This window comes from Vulpes vulpes, chromosome 16 (genome assembly GCF_048418805.1).
Source record: "Vulpes vulpes isolate BD-2025 chromosome 16, VulVul3, whole genome shotgun sequence".
Lineage (NCBI taxonomy): Eukaryota > Metazoa > Chordata > Mammalia > Carnivora > Canidae > Vulpes > Vulpes vulpes.
The window spans coordinates 16,583,811-16,601,294 of NC_132795.1; the positions used below are offsets into that span (position 1 = coordinate 16,583,811).

General features: G+C 48.3%; 1 protein-coding gene across 7 annotated transcripts in view; it reads right to left on the bottom strand.

The window, feature by feature from the left end:
- The window catches only part of NRP2 (neuropilin 2), a 115,621-nt gene that overhangs the window by 16,337 nt on the left and 81,800 nt on the right, over positions 1-17,484 (bottom strand). For 3 of the 7 annotated variants that reach the window (XM_072741937.1, XM_072741941.1, XM_072741938.1), the window contains exons 13-15: positions 16,833-17,095; positions 15,175-15,271; positions 13,946-13,981 (exon numbers count right to left, since the gene is read on the bottom strand). In XM_072741937.1, coding sequence (XP_072598038.1) covers positions 13,946-13,981; positions 15,175-15,271; positions 16,833-17,095 — 396 coding nt within the window. Of the gene's footprint in view, positions 1-1,371; positions 5,029-13,945; positions 13,982-15,174; positions 15,272-16,832; positions 17,096-17,484 lie in introns of those variants that run through there. The other 4 variants (XM_026002493.2, XM_072741940.1, XM_026002491.2 and 1 more) reach the window with 2 other exon arrangements.

Sequence of the window (17,484 nt, forward strand, 5' to 3'; positions counted from 1 at the left end):
AGTTTAATTTGGTCTGGCAAATGTGGTTCCAGGCCAGCTCAGGAAAATGTTGACTGAGCCTGGGTCTTTGCCTGAAATAAATACATTTGAGATGCTTTCAGTTTATCCTTTACTAATGGGAACAAATGGCTTTGAGGAAAGCCAAAGGTTATTTAGACAAAATGGGTAATTAGGCTTGTCATTAGACTAACAAACAATGCTCTAATCACGGGCATTCTACTCTATTCTCCTGCAGAGGGCAGACAGCGACATTTATACCGCGCCATCTGTACTAACAGAGCTTCCTGTAAGATCTGAAAACCAAAAGCCTGCTTCCTTTCAGCACCACTTGGACACGTTTACGGAGGTAAAAAGGTCTTCCTCCTGGATCTAGCTTTAGAGGGGAAAAGGCAGGACTCTGGTGGAAATAGGGTACCTGGAGACGTCCCCTTCCTTAGGACCTATAGAGATGGTTCTTGTAACCCCCAGAAAGGCTCACGGGTTGATGGAATGCTTAAAACACCCAACAAATGGGGCCGTGGTGGAAAAATCCTTCCATCACTTCTTGACCACTATTTAGAAGCATTAAACAGCTGGCAGGTGGTGTTTCCTGTATTTTTCCCCCCAATCCTCCACCGATAGAAATATTTTATATAACGAATCATTAACTACCCAAAAAGGAGAACCAAACAAAAATACATGTCAACACAATCAGGCTTTTTGAGTAAGTTTCCCCAAGCCCCTCTCAAAGTTTTTACAGAAAGTTCCTTTTACAAACTGTTCCAGCCTGATAGTTGCAGGTTCATAGTCATCATATAATTATCTTCATTATTTGCTCCAAAATGAAGTCTGGAATATTTTGGAGCCTTGAACATGCCATAAGTCCCCATTTTGTCTGGGAAAGTGCTCATAAACTAGAGATCAATGTCCCCATGGAAGACATAATTTGGTAGGCGAGGGGTATGATGTCGCCGCTTCTTCTCCAAAGGAAGCTATCTGTCTCCATAGGGCCGAGTACATGATTCAGTTCCACTGGTCCCATTCCCCCTGGGGTCCCTTGAAAGTCGAGTCCAATCGCCAGGGATTTGCCATCAAGAGAAATTTTGTAGAATCACACTGAGCAATTTAGCACTTAGCAACTTTTGCAAAATCCCACACCAATCATAAAAGTTGGCTCAGCTGCACAAATTGGATAAAACTCCTAACAAGCAGTAATAAAAAATAAAAGAAGAAAAAGCTGGCATTTAGTTGCAAGGAGAAAACCCACCTACCTCCCACAGCAATGCCCTGTAGCTCAGAAGGCGATATGCAAACTTTGGGAAACATCAGTTTGTTCAAAGCCTACATTTCAACTTTGTTCTCATAGGCAAAAGGGAAAAAAAAGCCCAGATGTTTGTATAAAAATATCATCATTTTATTACATTCCACACAATACATTTTCAAATAGTTTCCAATGTCCACAAGTTATTTTGACACACAGGCAACTGAGCAATGCAAGAGATGTCACAGTTATAGGAAGAGGGAATAAGAATAGGAAGTAAAAATCTTTAAGTTTTCTCGTTTTGTTGTTGTTCTTTGGTAATTTTCGATTATTTAGGAGTTTGCTTGCCTGCTAGTTTCATTTTAAAGACAGGGTCTTTTGAAAGATAGGGTATCAATGTCAGAAATATCACTGGATTTCCTGTCCTATTCTGGCTTTAGTCCCAAAAATGTGGGATAAGGGAAAAGATAATTTCACTTCACTTTATTTTCAGTGTCCTGTTTCGTCAATGGCGATGCTATGATTTTTTTTTTTTTTCCTTTTTCTGCCTTCACCAGCAATTAGGGGAATAGCAATTGTTAGCATAATAGCAAGGAAGGGATTTTTTTTTTTTTTTAACCCCAGAGATAAGGGTTTCCCTCCTGGAGCTGTTGATACGAAACCCCTACTAAGGCAAAAATGTTACCAGTCCCAGCTAGACCTTCAATGCATTCATTCATTCGTTTATATTTTAATAGTTGCTATCACCTCTTTGTCTTCTGAGAAGCAACTCTAAACACATGCATGCATGCATTCACCTGTCCAGTCTATTTTTCTTAGAAGAGAGTGATCCTTCCCCCCTCTATGAAATACAGAATTTTGCTTTCTAAAGCTGCAAAGCATGACTTTATGGAAGAGTTGCCCTTTGAGCATAGTACCTGGATAATACTATGAAAGTTGCTGGGCTAGAGAGAGAGAGAGAGAGAGAGAGAGAGAGAGAGAGAAATGTGACATCCCCAGCTGAACTGCATCATGGGATTCACAAAGATTTGAGCAGTCTCATATTCTCAACTATGGCATGTACATAAAGATGATGCCACACGGGGCATCAGATAAAGACACAGCAAATGCACAAAGTTGTTGTCATCTTCTTTTAAAGAAGGGAAATCCTCAAGGGTATACAGTAACTCAGACAGTTTGCTACACTGGCTGGATTTTCCAGGTGTAATTTCCTGACACCATGCCTCCACGGGGTGCCTATAGGGATGTCAATCATTTTTGAGGCAACGGCTGGCCCCAAGCGCACAACTGGATGTGGACACCTGAGATAAAAAGCCCTTAGTGACTGGCATGGAATTCATCACACGGGATGCCGGGCTCTTGGCCCTCCTCCCTCTCCTGGCTTCTTTTTCCATCTTCAGCTGGGGTAGGACACTTGAAATCTCAAGGTAGCTCATGCTCTAGCCTTTCATCTTTTCTCTTCTTGGCAGGGCTGCTGTGGTTGAGACAGAGTAGCTCTTTGAAATAGAATAAGAGTGGGAGAGCACCTTTCTTGCAGAAGGATGAAACAAACCAGATGCGAAAGTGAGTGTGTGCTGGAGGGACCTGCGAGCACAATTCTGAAGGAATGCTAAAAGTCTCTCTCTCCCAAGCAGCCAAAAAAAAAAAAAAAAAAAAAAATTTAATATTTTGTTCTCAGAAGGTACCTGGAGGCTTTCAGCCCAGGCAACCATCTTTGGAGAGAATCTTATGCCTCCCCAGTGGGTTCCTAGCCAGGAAGGTGAGAAATCAACACCCCCCAAGGCTGAGCCATGGTTCACTGAGCCTCTCATTAAAAATACGCATTTCCTATCAATGAAATCGACTCCATTATTGAATCTATCCTCTCTACAGTATCATTAGGCAGTTTATCTCCAACACCCCTCTCCGTGCGTTGCTTAGAGAAGACACATGGGCAGCAACAGATTTATTTTCATTATAGCCTCTCCGATGCCGCAACATCTGGAAATGCCAGGCCAGCCTACGAGGGCGTATTTGCCAGATGCTACGAATGCTTTAAGGGGTAGCACACTGACACATTACAAAAAAAAAAATGACTACTTTTTGTTTATAATCTCATAATATTTAAATTAAGTCAGGTGGACAGTCTTAATGTTTTAGCGGCTATAGATTCAGGCACACGTTAACACCACGAAAGGAAAGCAGATGATCCCCTTTCCCCCACATTTTACAAATGCGAATACAATGATCAATATAATACCAAAGAATGTGATTTTTAACCTTCTTACTCCATTCCATCCCAAGTCGGGCACAATAAACCCCACCCATCCGAGGGAGGAGACTTGTAAAAGACCCCACTTCTCAGTCCTTCCTCCTCCTCCCTCCTCTCCTTCACCTCCTGCTCCCAACTTAAAACAGGCTACTGCTTCTGCTACGCCAGTCTCAGATTTGTTATTCTCTATGACTTACTCCAAGATTGGACTTCACTGATCAAAGCTAAACATTCATTATGAGCTTCTCTTTTATAAGGCAACATGAGACAGATTTGCTTCAGGGCTGGAAGTCGAGATGGTTCTGCACGCACCCAATGGCTGCTATCTTGCTGCTTCAAAGACTCCAGGAGACATGACAAGGGGTCACGTCTGAGTGCGTTGGGGGAACTTTCCTCTTGGGCCAGATGGGTTGGGAACGGGACAGGGAGGGGAGGGGCCACATTTCATTTCACGTGGCCTCTAGTTTCTTAGGGACCTGGAGATGACAACGGTAGCCAACAGAAACCCAGCCAGAGCTAGATAAGGCAACAAAAAGCTTCAATCTCTTCTCCGAGTAAACAAAACTAGTACAGTATATTATTTTCTTGTAAAATGGACCCCCCCCCCCCGGGGAAATAACACAAGAATTAAAGGGGGTCCTCTCTGAACACACCCACACACTCCCCCCCACAATGAACCAGGCTCTCTTTCTCACACTCCCCCCACCCCACCACCACACACAACGTAGAGCTATTCACACGCAAGTGTATATTATGTACAAACACACAGAGCCAGGTTTCCTCTCCAGTCTCCTGGCAGGCTGCCCACCGAGGGGAGGAGGGCGGGGGAAGGCCGGGGGAGAAACAGGGAACCAGTCTCTGCAAGGAAACCAGCTGGGCCTTCAGTTGTGAAGTGCTGAGGGGTGGATCTCTTCTCATAGTCCCAGATGCAGCATTAGAGTTGGGGGGGGGGGTGGGTTGGGAATCAACAAAGGAAAGGGAAAGAAAAAGAAAAGAAAAAGAAGAAAGAAGAAAGAAAGAAAGAAAGAAGGAAAGAAAGAACCCAAGGACCATGGTCAGGATGAAGAAAAGCACGCAGGGTTCGGGCCCCGAGGGGGGGAGAGACCCACACACACACACACGCACACGCACAGAGGGAGAGAGAGAGATGTCTGAGAGATCACACAGAGACTAGGCGAGGAGAAAAAAGTGCAAAATCGAGGCAACGTGTCTGCAGTCTCTCTCGTTTGTTTGGGCGCTGTCCTTGGCTTCGGCCCTCAGCAGTGCGAGCCGCGGTCTTGCTCTAGCTTAATGGTTAGGGTGGGCTCCACCGCCACAGGGGCCCCGTTGGTGTAGTGGGAGGTTTTGTAGGTGATGGAGTGATCGGTCTTCTTGGCCGCATAGCGGAACCGGTGGTAGTGGAGCACCAGGGCCAGCGCGACGGAGACCAGCACCAGCACGGCGCCCCCGGCGGCCATTACGTAATACCAGTAGGCTGGGATGGGCTGCACGGGCACCGTGTCCACTGTGGGCTCGGTCCCTGGTGGCAGGGTGCCCCCTGGTGGAGAGACACAGAAGAGTGTTGCTAGGCTCAGAGCATGCAGACGGATCCCAAAATTAATTAAAAAAAAAAAAAAAAAGAGAAACACATACATGCTTTGGAGTGGAGGGGGCAGGGGACAGGGGGGTGAGATGGTACCGGGTCATCTCCTCGTGCCAAGCACTTTTAAAGGACTGTCATTTCCTACTCACAACCTCATGGGATGGGGACCGTCGGACCCATTTCACAGATGCTGAGAGGGTAAGTGGACGGCGCGGTGACACAGCAAGTGGGTAGGTGAGTATGGGGTTCAGCCAAGAGCTGCAGGATTGAGGCTCTCTATGTCTGCTAAAAACACAGTCACTCTCCAACAGCCAGAAGCGTCACCGTCCACACACACACACACACACACACACATGCACGCACACGCATGCACACGCATGCACACAAGGAAGTGATGCTGAAATGAGTTCCGGGATTCCGTGAGGCTGATTCTCTGAATGGGCGGGAATCCTTGGTCCGGCTGGCCAGCGTTCTTACCCAGTGTATTAATTAGGCTGGCTAGACGCGAAGGTGAGTTCCACTTTGGCTTGCCAAGGCCCCCGAGCCCATCGAAATCAGCCTGGCCTTGTCTAAACAGGTCAGTTATCACTGTCAAGCCATGACTAACGCATCTTCATTTTTTTTTTAATTGGACAGAGGGTTTTCAGAACCTGATTGGAAAGACGTTGCAACAACAACAACAAAAATGTGGGCACAAATGATAGTGGGGATGTAAGAGAGAGAGTGAGTAAGCGAGAGCCAAGGGAGGGAGATCATTCTTAATCACGGAAAAGACAGAGGAGGGAAGAGAAGCTAGCAGAGGATTTCGAAGGCAAACCACATTCACTGGCCGGCCTCTGGTTGCCATGGAGATGATGTAGCAGATTTAAGCCCAGGGTAACTCTGGGGAAAGACTGGCTAGAGTCCCACTTGATGCAAAACAGTGCTACGACTTGATTCTCCCAAAGATTTACATCAGATGAGAATCTGGCCCAGAATGGGACTAGGAGCTTTGGAGCTTGCCAAAACCAGACATGATCTTTACTTCTGAAAAATGATGTATGCTTAACCTGTGAAAGCTTACATCCCTAGTTGCTTACATCAACTGGCGGTGGCCAGAAAGATGCCTCCTCTCTATCCCTGGGATCTCCTCGGGGGGGGGGGGGGCACAGCTGGGAGGGGCCGCTGCCTTCTTCACCCATCACTGGTCCCACCCTGTGGGTGCATCGCTGCTCAAGATGCAGCCAGGGGGCATTTATATTTTCATGCCTCTCCCACGAGACCTGGAGCAGTGACTAAAAGACTTCCTGAGGTGAAGACTCCTCTACTTGTGGGTCAGTGTTGGCCAACCCCTCAGCCTGAACACCAGGGAATAGCTGAGGGGTGGATCAGACCTTCTGGTGTCTTCTCAGAAGTGGTAGAAAGACGGTAGCATTTTTTCTTGGAGTATCTTTTAGAGCCTGCCCACCCTCCCAGCCTTCAATCACTGGCTCCCCCAGTTTGAGGGATCCCTTTCCGCTAACGTGCGGGGTCTGTTGGTGCCTCTTGGCCCTCAGGGGTGCCGCGGCCTTGGAAGAGCTTTGACAAGGATGTGTTACACCGCAGACACACTGGCAGCCACATCTACAGCCCCGCTATCTCCTTTCTACCTTGTCTTCTTCATTACCACCTACTCTATTTTTCTTTATTTCCAAATCATTTCTATCTTTTAATAATTTCATTACTGTAGCTGAGAAAGCTCTTTATCTCCCTCTCTCTCTCCCTCCTTCTCCCCCTTCCACTCCCCCCTCACTCTGTCAATCTTTGTGACCATATTGAAAATTATGCATAGAAACAGAAAGAGAAAGCAAGGCGCTGAAAACGACTCCTTGAAATGGCCAGCTTGTGAGCCACAGTGAACTGGTGTCAACTCATTATTCAGGTCACCAAGAGTATCTGCTGCCTGGCAACCATCCTGCTGTTGGATTTTCATGTGGGCTCAGAAGAATGCACGAGAAACAACAAAGTGCGCGGGGATGGGCCGAAGTTCCCCAGTGCCAACCACCTCTCCCCAGAGGGCATCCTTGGGTTTGCCTCTCATTTTGACTTGGTGCCACAGTGAGAGCCCTGCTCTAATGAGAAGAAAGGAAAGTGATACGTCCACAGGGTTAACCCCCCCACCTGAAGCACCCGAGCAGACCACAAAGGTAGGAGCACACATTTTTGCCAAGCAGAAAACAGTCACAACTGCCCACATTCCCTCCAAACTGTATAGTCTCAGGTTCAAAGGCTTGCTTTCCTTCAGTCAAAATGCTGGTTTTTGACATAAAATACACACTCCCCTCCTCACCAAGGCTCAGAGTGCCAGGGCTGGGCCTTAATGCTATTCCTAAAGTGTTTCATGTGATAGAGACAATATTGGGGCACAATGGGGAGGATCTAGGAGGCCCCCTGGAGGAAAGGGAAACCACAATACGTGGATTACACGTTCAGAGTCAGAGCTAGACCTCTGGTCTCAGAGTTCTGCTCTGCTCTGGAAGACACACGCCACGTGAGGTGTAAGATCTGCCTCCCCTTTCCTACCAACACTCTCCTCCCCCTGCATTATCAACACGAAGAAGATTTTTGGGACAAAAGCCATGTTATGGATGGTGATGGGGGGGGGGGTGGACTGTACATTAGCTCCTCAGACATTCTCCTTGGACATTTGTTTTGAGAAATGAGAAAACATGCTATGTGAGTTTGTGTTTTCAATGTTAAGGGAGTTAGAAAAGAGAGGATCCATTTAACAATTCTCCCCTCATGCCCCACAGGCAATTTTGGGTGACCCAGAGTTGGGGCCAGAGTTTCTCAGAACACTCTTCAGGGCTAAAGAGACTCAACTCTCACAGGCAGGTGGATTACTGGTTTGGAACCTGGCTTTGCAGTAGCCTTCAAGGGCTGTATACTAAGGCCCTGCTTTGCTAGATGGAGGAAGGAAAGTTGACAGATCGGTAGTGGTTAAATGCCCTTCCAAAGCACCATCCCAGACAATAGCAGCAATCCAACAAATGTCAGACAGATGGATGGATGTAAGTGTGGGGGAACGTATTGGAAACAACATCCAGATTCCCTCGAAAACATTAATGACCCGCTGGTACTTCATGTAACAGTTATCCTTGGAAAGTGCTAGTGATTTGGCGGACTCCTACTGTGCCTCTAGGTGAAGTTGCAAAAAAGGTGCCACCTTCAGACAGATGTCACCAGCCCCAGGTGCCCAGGATGGTGAGTGGCTCTTTTTTGGCCTCGCTTGTCCCCATATGGGGTGACTGGGCCATTGCTTTGCAACAAAGGAGCCTCCCCAACATGGGAGAAAGAGCGTGGGTAAGCCTTAAGCCTTGTCCAGAGCTGGCAATGTGCTGACCCGAACGTTCCTTTTGATTGTATTAACTTTTATCACTTACTCACATCCCTTTTTTTTTCTTCCCTCCATTGGACCATGCTTTCAACTCTTGAACTATTTTCTTCATTAATTACCATCCTCTAATTCTCCACAAAGTTTTCTCATTGTGTGAGATAATGAGAAACAGATATTTGAATAGTCAATAACTCCAAGTGTATTTGCAAGGTTGAGCAGGCTTCCATCTGTAAAAGTTCTGAGCCCCCTGGAGAAAGGGGCAATGCGAAAGCAAAGAATCTGAATTGTGACAAACAGTAAATGTACAGGAGGGGACTAGGGGAAAAAAGTGACACAGTAGGCAGTGCTCCTCCCAGGCCTATTGGGTTATTGAATGAACGAGCCATCGGGAAATGTGGCCAGTGCAACAGCTACGGTGAGTGGTCATTTCCTGTGTGCTGCTTCTTGGGCCTGCATCACCTTATTTATGCGTCGGGACCCTCAGATGGGAGACTTGAGAATCTCAGAGGATAAGTGAATTTCTCCGGAGGAAAATTGAGGAAGAGGGCAGAGCAGTACACAGTAAAACCCTGGAGATGACGCAGTGTCAGGGCCAGAAGCACGTGCACGGAATCCATGGCCGGTGCTGGAACCCAGGGGTCAGCTAACCGCTCTAGCCCATGGCCTCTTTTTTTGTCCATTCTGGAACACAGCCACCCTTATTACCTGTTGCTTATGGCTACTTTGGTGCTGCAGGGTCTCATAAAGCCCAACGCATTGACCTTCTTGTCCTTCTATAGAAGAATTATGCAGACCCCTGTTCTAAACAAGCTGGGATGGCGCGGAAGTGGTCCTCTCCCTTTCTGCCCAAACCTGTCCGAGGACTGTCTCAGTCAAGTTCCCACTGTAAAGAGAAAGCATCTCCCACAGCTGAGTTTATAAAATGTCCCCTGGACCTGGAGGAGTCACCCTAGTCTTCAAAAGAAATGTTTTGAAGGACACCAAAAAAAAAAAAAAAAAAAAAAAAAAAAAAAAGCCTCACTGCAAATAACTGTAGAGGCCTGGCCTATCTCAGTCTTCTCTGTACAGGTTGAAAATGAGGTGCTGCTGAAGGAGCATTGCAGATAAAAGGCTTGTTTAATTTGTGAGATTAAACGAACAACAACAAAAAAAGGGTTGCCTCCTCTAGAAGAGTTTACAGAAGATAGTAGAAGAATGTGGTCACGCCTACAGATCTGTTTGGAAGAGGAATGTACAAGTACAAGATCTCCCTGAGAAATGACTCTTGGCTTTGCCTTACAGGCAGTGCACGGAGGCTTCCTGGAAGGGTCCCCCGAGGCCTGCAGACCCGGCACTGGTGTCCCACATCTATCCCAAATGCCTCTAAATTCGGATCTGGGGCCGGCTGGAGTTTCGGACACTGCTCTTCAGCAGCCCTCTCCTCTTGGACAGAGGAAAAGTCGGTGAAAAAAATTTTTCTTCTCCCCTTAGAGAAAACTGATGCTGGCAGCTGTTTAGATGAATGGCAAGCTTGCAGGGAGGGGGCGCGTCAGGCCCCTCTGTGACAGGAGAGGCAGCTTGCACAAGCAAACCTCACAAAGAATGCCTCAGTGTCCCCTTAGGCAAGCAATGGCAGCCAAGCAGTTCCGCGGTTTACACACATCTGATCTCCATGCTTCCTTGCTCAGCAACACCTAGCCTCAATCTGGCAGCTGGAGACGGAAGGGGAGGGGGGCTGTGGAGAAGGAGAAGGAGCCACACACCACAGCTGCCTATCTGGAACTCTGGTAGAGTTTAGGAATACTTCTCTGCCTTTCATCCTGCACCCCCTCTTGGAAGTGCTCCTAGGAAGGAAGAGTGGGGAAGCCCAGCAGAGAAGGAACTCGAGGTCAACCCCGGGTCCCCCTGGGATGGGGGGGCACTGCATTGGGGGGGAACAGCTCTGGGAGGCAGCCCCTGGGGAATGAGGGTGGGGATCAAAGAGGGGAGGTGGCAATGGGAATTGGCAGAGATGGACCAGTTGGCACCCAATAAACAGAACTTAAAACCCGAGGCAAACCCCGGCCAGCTCTGTCGCTTCCCCAGAGTGGGTCTCTCGTAAGACTGCTCCTCTCTATGCCCAGGAGCCTGACTGAGATGTTCACTTTCTCCTGGTTTTACCTGGATGAAAACGGAACAGGACTGTGGAGAGTGAAACCCAGAGATGGGCCTCTGGCTCTCAGAACTGGTCCGACGCTTAGCACCCAAGCTCACAGCCATTGCGAGAGACGCTGATGTTCCTTCTAGCATCCATCAGTGGTAGACACAGAGGCTCTGAACCCTTTACTGTAACAACCACCCTCCCTGAGTGCACCCGTGCTAGCAGTTTCCATGGGTCTCTAATGGGGAGGGAACCAGACCCAGTCTCTCTGCTCCTGCATCGTTCAAAGTCCCCAGCCTCTAATGTGAACAAAACCTCTTGCTTCTACTGTGAGCTGCTAAAAATAACCACCTGGACAACAACTACAGAGCTCTGATCATGGGCTTTCCATATTTTTACTGGCTTCTTTCTTTTTCTTTTTTCTTTTATTGAAAAAAGACAGTATTGGTTAAGAGGAAATAATCCATCATCTTAATTATACCACTTTTGGGTTCTTTTTCTTTTCCTTTATATACTTTTTCATTTGTTAAAGCTCAAATTCTAGAAAAAGATACATGACTGGCACTATGTTTATAGCGGCTGTTAAAAAAAAAAAAAAGAATGGAAGAAAAAACTGCACACCCAGGCCACATTGTTTAAAATGTGACTCATAACAACAACAACAAGCATCTTCTTACAAATCACACGACAACGCAGCTTATTCATTCTCTCTCTTTCTCTACACATTCTCTTTTTCTCTATGGCTTGTTTCTCTTCATTAGGGACTCACCCCCTGGTTTACAATCAAAGTACACACGCTAAGCAGAAAACACAAGGTGATTGGAATCAAAAGAAAATGTTTCATGGCAAGAAATGAGTAAGAGGCAGAGAATGAAAAGACACTTTCAAATATAAAACATCAAGGATACCTCATAAGACCCAGCCCAGAGGCCACTTTTATTGCATTTCCTTAAAGATTTACCTAGTACACACTGATCTCTCCTAAAGAATGAGATTGCTTTTGTCTCATGGTTAATTTATAATAGAAAAGAAAAACAACCTGTATTCAAAAAAAAAAAAAAAACCAAAAAAAAAAAAAAAAAGTACTAACAATGTAACCGCCTATTGTCATTAGTGTTACACCATCGACTTTCCACATCCTGCCTGCCCAAACCTGATGTCTCTTTGTTTCCCTTTGGGAGTGAAAAGGCTGATTTCACCCCAGGACCCCCCACCCCCCACCAGGGCTGCGGCTGCCCCGACCAGGAGAGGAACCCTATGCCAGGCCCTAGGGGCGACAGAGCGAATGGTCATCGTCTTTCCTCTCCCCAGCGGAAGGCTTTGCTTGAGTCAAAACACAGAGTCACATGCTGAGGTCACAGGGGCCTCCGGCCAAGAGAAGACGGGCCCTGAGGTCATCTGCCTACCAATTCCCCGAGTTCCACGTAAAACTTGCCAACGTGATCGAAATGGTCCATTTTTCAATTCCAATCCTGCTCTGGCCTCTATGTTCCTTGGCCAAGTCTCTGCCCCTCAAGACTTGGTCTCCTTCTCCCAAACTGCTCCTCACCTGCAGAGACAACAGCCGGGGCCCAGCCAGGCCAGCCGTGCGCTGCTTCTGCTTCACCCCCCGATCAGCCCATCGGGAGCGCGCGGGAGATGCTCACCTTCCAGTCACTAAGCCCTGTGTTTGTTTTGGCTAAATGAGCACTGCGGCTCTGATGATATTTTATTTATGTGTTTTTTTACAAGAGAACATGACTGGACTGTGAAGCCTCACGGCAAACACAGCATCAAGGAGAGCGCATGTGCCCTGGTTTGTTTGTTCTCTTACAGAAGCAAAGCACTTGGCCCCTGTGCTTGTCAGTCATGGACTCAGACACGCGTGCTCACACACAACTGTGTCTGTGGCCGCTCTTGTGTAAGCCTTTGGCCGGCCTTCCCGGGGGGCTTTGAGTCTTAATCAGCAGATTTGACTTGCCCATCAGAGACATTACCTTGGGTCCTGGAATTCCAAGAAGTTGAATTCAACTGTGAACCAAGCGACTCAGTTGGGATCTCAGCTTCCCTCCCCATACTTGGATCCGCATTAACATAAATCTCACACCCGAAGAGCACCAACACATGCACACGAATACGCTTCATACTGGAAAATGTGCAGTGGGGAGCGGGGATGGCGTTCGGGAGGCCAGGAAGGGTGAGAGGGGAAGAAACTGTACTCTATGCTGGTCTGCTATTCCCTCTTTCTGCCACTTTCATCCCCCTGCTATGGTCTTAGAGGGTGATGGGTGGAAAATCAGGCCGGATGATTTGGAGTCAAAAGCGCATCTAGGTGGCAAACCGGGAATTCATCTCTTTCTAGCCGGGAGCTGGACAGATTCACGAGAGCGAAGATAACGAGTCTAGACTTCAGATATAAAAGTGACTTCCCTTATCTCTGGAATGCTGTCACCCCGGGGTGAAGGCCCGCCAGCACAAGTAGGGCGCATCAGGCCTCGCAACTGTTCATATGGAAAACCCCAGTCGGCAGGTGAGGCGCAGTGGTGGGACTGTGCTCCGTCACCCAGGCCAACAGGACGGGAGCCCTGAGGGTGGCTTCTCAGCACGGGGCACTGGAAAACTGGGTGGCAAGTTCACCGGTGACAAGTCCCCGGAGCGCAAGGAGGGCAGGAGAGGCCCGCTGCACCCTGCGCGCAGCACAGGCCTCACCACCACCCACGCTCGGCGCCGAGGCCAGCAACCCACCTTCCTTCCTCTCTGCTCTGCTCTTTACTTTATTAGCGAGATAAATGTCCTGTTCTGGTCTTCAGTCCCGTATTTGAATGCTCTAACTCAGCAAATGCGCCTCCCTGTTCCCTTTACCAGACACCAGCTCCAGAATTGCACAACTTTTCCTCCTCGGGATCATCAGTCCTTTTGTGCCTTTTCCCTAACTTTCGACCTCACAAGACCACCTGCCGCTGTACCTCCCTAAAGGTTCATTGAGACCGCTGCCTTGGAGCCCTGCGGCTGGAAAGAAACCATCTTCAGCCGAAAATAAATCATTGCCACCCCATTTCACTTGGAATTCTACTACTGATTTTTGTTGGTCAGTCTCCTCCACAGCCTCTCCTTTCTCACCACTCAGGCCATTTTCAGCCTCATTGCTCCCCGTTGGACAATGCAAGGCTGAAAGGTTTATCTGTAACCTATTTGTCTCTATTATAGGTTTCTAAACTTTAATTAAAAGAGACACAGTGAAGATCTCAATCCTCCTTCCTGGAATCTACAGGTGTTGCTGGTGCCATCTAGTGGCGGGAAGGTGTGGCGTCTGTTTTCTCTCGAGGGATTTGTCAGGTTTGGAGGTTTCTTCCCCCACACCAAATTCACATCACACGGGTGGTAGAAAAAGACATGCAAAAAAAAAAATTTTTTTTTACCTTTAAAATTCTCACCTGCAAAAGCGGAGATGGGTTCTGGAAGAAAAAAAAAAGAAAAAAATACTGAGTTAGATAAGAGGAGGAAATAGTGGGGCAGGTATAGGGTGTGATGAAGAGGACTTCCAATAAGTTGCTTTTTTTTTTTTTGGTAATACCCCATGGGAAGTGTCCCCATGTCCTCCTCATGCTGTAGACTGTGTCTAATACATCATCATGACAAGGGCCGGATGGATGGGGAGAGATTCCCAAAGTCGCTTTGGGACCAAAGTCCTTTATGGAGCCATGTGTCCCTGAAGCATTGTAATCAGTCAGCTACCACTGATGACTTTCTCAGAGGCTGGATTATGTTTGGATGCCCAGGGCCTGAGAGCTGCCTGAAGGGACTGGGGTGGTCCCAGGTGCTTCTGACATCATCAGGCACACACATCCGGGACGCATGGGCCAAGAAAAGCACTCGGTGAGTGATGACAGTCGCTCTGCCGAGTAAAAGCAGGTCCTGTTCCTTCTCAGGATTCCCTCTTGCTTTTGGTAATGTGCGTGGCTCTCCTGGGAGATGGTCAGGATACCCTTGGGGTGACCTGGGTAAAATGTGTGCATCTTCTCAGTGCGTCTGCTCAGCACTTCTGTCCAAAGGGACAGTCATGGTGTCCTACCCATCTGGTCACCTGGCATGCAACGTTTAATCTTACAACTCTGGGATCTTGGGCACTGAAGGAATTAGCCTCAAAGCAAACTCTAAAATCTTACTTCCCCTGCCATAGTTTGCCCTACAATTCATTCATGTAAAAGAACAACTTGGGTAATTGTGTTATCAGTCTGATATAACATATGTACTATTTTCGCTTCCCAGTGAAGGCTTCCATTAAAAACATCAAACCTTTGCAGCATGTAATTCTGACTGGCAGTTGCTCTCATCCTCTAGCATTTTCTTTGCTAAAAGCTGGAGTCTGATGATGGGGTCTTGGCACCCTGAGTCTTCATATACTTAATGCATGTCTATTTCTGAATGGGAACAGGAGATAGAAGACTTCACCTCATGTTACACTCCTCCCATCCTGAATGCAGCCTAAGACACGACGACATTCATACCTCATCTCCTGCACAGACTGTAGCTGTTCTACCCATTGGGTGCAACTGGTTTTTAAAGGGCGTGCTTGTATATCGTCTTGTATATCCCTGCCCCTGGTGTCTTATTTGGAAGAGCTACGAAGAGACAGATATTCACGTACCCATACAGTTCTCCAGTGGGACGTCCGTGCTTATCCGAATGTCATCAATGGCAATTTCTCCTGAACGTCCTTTTCCTATGACTCCCTCAAACACAATCTGGAAGCCAGAAGAACAAGAGTCATGGTAAACCGAGCTCCCCCCTTCGAACAGTGCAAAGATTTCCAATTTTCTGTTAACTGCAGCTTAAAATGTGTGTGTGTGCACGCTCACGTGCGCATGTTTCTGTACCTGGTAGCCATCTGTTGACCACATGGCTATGGGCTTGAAATCTTAATTTAAAAAGAGTTGGTTCAAATCAAATGCATATCTGAAGGGATTAAAAAAATATATATATAACAAGGTGATGGATACTGTTGTCCAGTAACTAGAATGTACTGATTAAAAGGACCAGAATCGGGACATGTTTAAAGGAGGGTTGGAATGTCCCAAGCCATTTCTGTGGTTCCTTTCTCACAAATCTTTCAAATGCCCAACCCAGGCCTTTGGAAACTCTGAGGACAAAACAGGTGGGGGTAAGGTGAGCAACACAGTACACTGGGTCTGGACGGCCTTTGGCATAGTAACATTGTCTTGCGGCTCCATTATTACGAGGAGGGAAAGGATTTTTTTCCTTCCCCAATACTTTACTGAACACCCACTACGTGTGCCAGGCACAAGGACAGTTACAAAATCTAGTAAGTAAGACCCTCTGCCCAGAGAATCTCCCCATGTGGCGGGTGAGACAAACACGCAAGCAGATACTTGCCATACAACGCATTAAGGTCTCTAGATGGGAATGCGGGCAGGGGTGGGGCAGGACGCAGGACAGCTCCCAGCCGCCAGGGCGAACTGCAGGCTGCGCACAGAAGCCCCTCTGCTCTGGGCTCTTCAATCACTCCTCATTCTCTCCCTCCCTAGGTTCTCTCTGCAAACGAGCACATGTCCTCTGGCAAGCTGAGCGAGCAGTTGGCTGCCTCACCAGCCATCTGTTGCTGCCTCTCGTCTGGGGAGGAGCAGGTTAATGCCTTGGCTGGTTCTCAGTCACCTCTTCCACTGTGTGTCTACTCCTACCCAAGCCGCAGCCGCAGCTGTGCATACCCATCTGTGCCTCAGTCTTTCGCTCTGTGGGGCAGAGATAATAGAACTCAACTCCTGGAGCTGTTGGGAGAGAAGCCACTCCTTTAGGAGTCTTTCTGGTCTGCTGGCCACCGAGTGCAAACAGCACCCCTCCCCTTCCTGCGCTCAGGTCCCATTCCCGGGACAGGTCTGGCAGGATTTTCCCCTCTCCTTGGAGGGCGAGGAGGGGCTCAGCAGGCTTCCTGCCTCGAGTGTGGAGGCTGGTTTGTGTTTATTTCCCGGGCTTCTGTGTCCCTTTGTGCAGCCTACCTGATAGCAATCTAAACTAAAATGGAGAGAAGAAACATTTGTTGGGAAGATTTCAGCAATATAAAAGGCAATAGGAGGAACAAAGAACCAAGTCTGGGTGTAGAGATAGGCACATTTTGAATAACAAATAAGAGTGTCATTTAGTTGCCATGGCAATGTGAGAAACACAATGAAAACAGCAGCGCCGAACCACGTTCCCTAATGATGAATGGGCACGGCCCTTTGAAATATTGAAACACGGATCACAAAGATTCCCCTGGATCTCTGCACCCACCTGCTGGCCCCGCCCTACCTGATACTCCATGTCGTAGCTGGGCAAGATGATCCGCCCGTGTTTCCACTCATTGCCCTGGTCCTCGCGGATGACCCAGAGCAGCTTGCTCTCCTGGCTGGCTTCGCGCACCACCTGCAGCGCCAGCCCGCGGCCGCCCGTCGCTTGGTACTGGAATTCCATGCACACGGGGCTTCGCGGCAGGTGCACCGGAGGGCTGATGAGCCGCGCGTACTGGCCCTCCCTCCGGCCATCGCTCTGCAGCCGCAAGAAATTCCTGTCGTCTGTGGGAAAGACACCCAGAGGTTCCTGGTAAACACCTGGGGAAGAGCCACAGTTGGCGGCTGCGGCCCTCCCCCGCACCCCGAGTTTGGGGGGCTTGTTCATTCCTGTCCTTCTCCAGGCCCTGGGTTTCCTTCTCAAGGTTCTTTCAGACCTTGGCTCACAAGCTGCTTCCTTCTGAAGCCTTTTCTGGACCTCAGGTTGGTCCTTCCTGCCTACTCCTCTGCATCAGTCTCTCTGTGCCTCTTCTACAGCTGGCACCTGGTGCGGCTGGCCTTGCGCTTGGCTGGCGGTGTCTGCGCTGGCCGTCCCCTCCCTAGATCAGAGGGTGCCAGAACCCACGTCTTACTCACCGCTGGCTCACCCAAAGGGCCAGTGCAGCCGAATGAAC